The sequence below is a fragment of the Octopus bimaculoides genome, chromosome 4, assembly GCF_001194135.2.
Source record: "Octopus bimaculoides isolate UCB-OBI-ISO-001 chromosome 4, ASM119413v2, whole genome shotgun sequence".
Lineage (NCBI taxonomy): Eukaryota > Metazoa > Mollusca > Cephalopoda > Octopoda > Octopodidae > Octopus > Octopus bimaculoides.
In genome coordinates this window covers 40,315,242-40,320,824 of record NC_068984.1, presented here as the reverse complement: position 1 = coordinate 40,320,824, position 5,583 = coordinate 40,315,242, and the positions used below count along the sequence as shown (strand labels likewise).

Below are 5,583 nucleotides of genomic sequence, written 5' to 3'. Positions count from 1 at the left end.
TATATATAATTTTGCCCTTTTCCTATATCATTTTGTCAAGCAAGAAACAAATCAATTGAAATTGCTTTTTTATTTTCAAATTACTTTATTGGAACAATTTTTTTGACATCTAAGTTTTATTTATATCATAATATGCATAACTATTATCCTTTTCCTTATTGTTACATTATTATATTACCTTAGACATCAGTAGTTAAATAAACAAAAAAAAATCATTAAATATAACAAAGAAAATTTTTCATATGAGAATGGAGAAAAAGATTTTTTAAAGTGTAGAGGCCACCATATATGTTGAATATTTCGATATAATCATGATTTTTTTTGGCTAATAATAGAATAAAATATTTATTATAATGTTAGCCATTATTTCACAGACAAAAGAAAAGTTTTTAATTAATATTTCATGATTTTCTTTTTTAATTTGTGCTAACAACTTTATCTATTTGTAAAGAAGAAGATAAAGAGGCAATTCTGGGAATGATAACATAGTTAGAGGCTACTTCTTACGCATGAAGATATTAGGAATGTGAGCCTTTGAAGTTGTATCTTTGATTTTGCTCATTACTCTTGCTCTGACATCCTCAGCATTTCCACCAGGGGTCGGAGATACTGATTGACTAGGACTCCTAAAACAAAAAGAAAAGAGAAAAAAGAAAAAATTACATATTTTCTTACATTTGAAATGTCTTTCAGCCAAACTCAAAATTAAATTAAGTCAGAGTATCTTTGTGTGAAAGTAATAGCTTCTTTGCAAAGTACAGTTTTTTTGTTGTTGTATTTTAGCAATAGAAAATCAAAATAAATAAATTAGTTCAAAAAAAAAAACTTTAGATATTCAAAAGAATGCTTTGAACATTTAAAGCCAGCAGAATGTTTTAGTAGATGCAAGTTTTTTTATACATAGCAACCACAATAATATATTTATAACACAATCATACATTTTTGGGTGGATAACTGATAAAACAAAATTAATTTTCCAAAAGTCTAAAACAAAATGACAAAGTAACTGAATGATTGAAGATTGAAAAAGGTTCTAATAAAATATAAACTGATAAATAGCACCTCCTAACACATAAGAATGTCAAACAAAAGAAAGGAAAAAGCTATGAGCATCAGTAATCAAACTAGTAAATATGTTGTCACATACAGAAAACAACAGAAAGTTCAATCATAATTTTGTTGTTTCTATTAAGGATTAATAGTATGAGTATGATTAAGAAAGGTAACCTCTAGTAATGAGTGTAAAAGTTAGATAAGGATCAAGAGAAAAATCAAACTAGAACGCAATTAGATGAAAGTTTGTTTTTTTTAGCATATGTAAAACATCTCACAATCATCAGTCTTTAACTTAATGTGATAGATAATCAATTTCTTCATTTTATGTATTCAATGGGATATGTGTTCAATTGACTTCAATGGAAGGATACATGAGAGTTGTACCATTCAAATCTTTCTCAACAGTGACATAATTGAAGTACAATTATTCCAGTTATTAATCAAGAATAAATAACATGAAATATAGGAACAGGCATGGTTGTTTGGCAAGAAGCTTGCTTCCCAACCCCCATGGTTCTGAGTTCAGTTCTACCGCATGAAACCTTGGACAAGTGTCTTCTACTATAGCCTTGGGCTGACCAAAGCCACGTGAGTGTATTTGGTACACAGAAACTGAAAGAAGCCTGTCGTATGTGTATATATAAATGTATGTATGTATGTATGTATGTATGTGTCTTGGTGTCTGTTTATCCCCCCATCACCACTTGAAAACCAGTGTTGGTGTGTTTACATCCCCATAACTTAGCGGTTTGGCCAAAGAGTCAGATAGAATAAGTACTAGGTTTAAAAAAAATAAAATAAAATAAGTTCTGGGGTTGATTTGTTCAACTAAAAAAAAAAACATTCAAGGCAGTGCTCCAGCATGGCCACAATCAAATGACTGAAACAAATAAAAGAATCAAAAAATAAAATATATAAAATCTTTGAAAAACTTGTTAATCCATAATAAAAACACTAATGAGTACATTAAAAAAATGGAAAAAAAAAACATGTATAAGGAGTATCTAATGAGAGAAAGTAAGTAAATTCTGCTGTATAGAGGCCAAGTGTTAACAATAGAAAACTATTCCTCCTACCAAAATGGCACATCTCTTTCAGTCATTGATTTTCTCCACTATATCCAAAATAACACTATTCTCTTTGCAAGCAAACTGTCTCTAACTGATAAGCTCTGGTTCCTAACAAGTCATGTCTTCTTGTTCATATTTCCAACATATACCATAATGGTTACTGATCTGTAAAACATTCTGGCTTCATTTTAGCCACAGAGATCACGCAGCACATATTGTTTCACTTACCATTAAATCTATATTTTATCTCCTACAGAACTTATTCAAGTAAATACTCTTTACTTACACATGGCTTCCTTCCAAAACTAAGATCACAAACGTTCATTCAAACAATACTTTTGACCATATTACACTAACCCAGCTCTATTGTAATACTTCACTTTCCTAGCATTCATAGAAAGATCTCCAAAATACTAAGAAATTAGCTGGCTGCAGCTGCAAGAAAATATTTGTATCAAATCAAGAAATGTTCTTATAATTGCTTTGTTATCGAGCTATTGTGGTCACTCTCTCACACACACACACACACCTTATACTCGCTTTGACTTTATTATTTATAATAACAATATTACATATGATTAGATATCAAAATCTACCATTGTACAACTACAAACTGATTATTAACACTTTACTCCATTACATTTGATAAAGTCAATTGTTGGCCAGCTCTTATAGAAGACTATATTTTCAAGAAATACAACACATGAAAACATTGAAATTGTGACAACATAGACTATGAGATAACACTTACCTTTCTAAAGATTTTGATGCATCTAGCTTTGCTTCATATTCTTTGATCATAGAACTCATCACCTCCTCTCTCTCAGGAGCAAGCTGTGATAAGTCTTGGCGAAGGTACCGTAATCCAGGTAGCATGGCTTCCTGCACCAACTGATCATTGATGACTAGTTTGTAATTAAGGATTTAATAGACATTATAAAATTCATGGACATTATCAACAATCCTCAATCCATCTATATCTCACACATATTGAACATTTTCTTTTAACATCTAAGCATAAAAGCCAACAAACACCTCATGTCACAGATTATTTTATTTGTTTCTATATTTTTTCGATTTTACCACTAAGGAACACATCTAGAGACTATGAAAATAAGAGAGGTATACTACTTGAAAACCCTATAATGCCAGTCTAATTTACAATGCATTCAGAGACCACACAGTGATCTCTAACTGCATATAATAATAATGTCTTACACTGATAAAAGTCCAGAAATTTGTAAAAACATGGTTTAATTGATTAAATTAATTTTAATACATTTAGTATTTATTTTCTTGATTTCAGACAGATAAAAAGATAAGGCCAACCACAGCAGGATTTGAACTCAGAATACAGAGGAGCAACACTAAATAGTATAAATAATGATTATTAGTGATAGAAGCCGTATTAATACCAAAAGTTACAGAATACTGTGATAGTTACCATGAGAGAACTTCTCATATGGTTTTTTGGTGCATATAAGCACTCTTGTGTACATTGCTAGTGATAAACAAGAGTGCTTACATGCACTTTTAAGTAGGGATAAATATTAATTTTTAGTATAAGTAATTTAGTCTGATGCATTGCAGTTTTTGTGAAACTACCAGCTTAATATCATAAAAGCAACAACAATAAGAAACAAAAAAACAACAACAGTATTTTTTCATAAAACAATAGGTAATAGTTATTATATTAAGAAATCATCAATAAATAAAGGATACAGCAACAAGACATGGCGCTGTAGGCCTCAAAGAGCTGCAGAGCAACATCAGTCTTTTTGATTTCGTTAGTTATACTGTTATTAGCAAGAGCCATTGCAGCCAGGCGTGGGAGCACAACTGGAAAGAAAGTAAGAGAGACAGCAATATAAAGTAGATGCTTCAATTTAAAATATCTTTTGACACTGAATTAAAACTGATTAACATCTCTAACATACCACATAAAATGTAAAGTGTGCCCCCATGACTTAACATTAATTTCAGTCAGATATAGAGCATACCTTTAACAAAATTATTTATGTGTGGGTGTGTGTACATATATACACACACATACATATACACATATAAAGATGCACATACATATATACACATAAAAAATATATATATATATATATATATATATAGATAGATAGATAGATAGATAGATACATACATAGATAGATAGATAGATAGATCGAGATAAACAGATGCACATAAATATACATGTATATTATGTAGCATACACAATTTCTTTATATGATAAAAAGAATATTCATAGAAAAAAGAAGAATTATATATCACTTTTCATTCATTTCCTGCATATCAACAGAAAACAGACCTCTTCCGGTATTGTTGGTATAATAATTCAATAGCATATAGACCTTACATGGGTTGCAAGTACAGGTTACAAAAACACGAAAATGAAAAATAACTATTTGATTACATGATTTTAATAGAAATTTGTCTGTGCATTATGTATTGGGAGAATGTTTGTAAATATTTTCTTCTTTCACAAGGTCAATTGTATTGTAGAAAGTGTTTATAAACATTTTTTTCTTATTTATAAGGTCAATGTATAGAAATAGATACTGGCCAGTAGTAAACAGGAAAAGCAGATAATGTGTTTCTGAACTAGCAGAAATAACAATCAGCAAATGACTTTTCATCCAACTTAACATGTTATAAGATTTAAGCTAGCCAATTCTATTCTATTGAAGCACAACCAAGGGGGAGCTGAGTAGAGAGAGAGACAGAGAGACAGAGAGAGAGACAGAGAGAGAGACAGAGAGATAGAGACAGACAGATAGACAGACAGACAGACAGACAGATATTATATAGCTTATTCATAGATGCAAAGTAAAATCTTGGTGATAGAAGAGAGACAAAACAGTTCAACTTGTATTTAAATAGCTAAAATGGATGATGTACCACTGTTTGTGATTGGCCAAACCAATGCAAGAAAACATCACCATCATCATCATTTTAATGTTCACTTTTCCATTCTCACATAGGTCAGATGGAATTTGCTAAAGCAGATTTTCTATGGCCAGACACCGTCAACGATTTCCAAATAAGGCAATATTTCCCCAAAAATCAGACATGTTTTCACAGAAGATTGGAAATGAAGGACATCACTGGCATGATGGTGACACTCATTTACACACACACACACACACACACACACACACACACACACACACACATCAACAAGGCCCTAGTTTCGAAATTAACATTTTCTTACCGAAAACAGATATTTTCGGTAAGAAAATGTTAATTTTGAAACTAGTTTGCAGATAATTTTGTATATATTTATGTAATTTTCACTTGTCCTGCTCGCATACGTTTTACTACTTTACTGAATTTGCTTTAAGAACAATTCAGTCTTAGTAGACACATTACATGTGATCTTCTTCTAGCACATTAACAGTCCACCTAGTGGTCTCCTTTATATATACATATACATACATACATATATATA

The 5,583-nt window shown here is 30.7% G+C and overlaps 1 protein-coding gene across 3 annotated transcripts in view; it reads right to left on the bottom strand.

Moving 5' to 3' along the window:
* Nucleotides 1-6: 6 nt before the first annotated feature.
* Nucleotides 7-5,583, bottom strand: part of LOC106880460 (RAB11-binding protein RELCH homolog) — a 239,119-nt gene continuing 233,542 nt past the window's right edge. For all 3 annotated transcript variants that reach the window (XM_052967015.1, XM_052967016.1, XM_052967018.1), the window contains 3 exons: nucleotides 3,849-3,965; nucleotides 2,878-3,031; nucleotides 7-626 (listed from right to left, as the gene is read on the bottom strand). In XM_052967015.1, coding sequence (XP_052822975.1) covers nucleotides 497-626; nucleotides 2,878-3,031; nucleotides 3,849-3,965 — 401 coding nt within the window. In that variant the 3' untranslated portion in view covers nucleotides 7-496. The remainder of the gene's footprint in view (nucleotides 627-2,877; nucleotides 3,032-3,848; nucleotides 3,966-5,583) is intronic.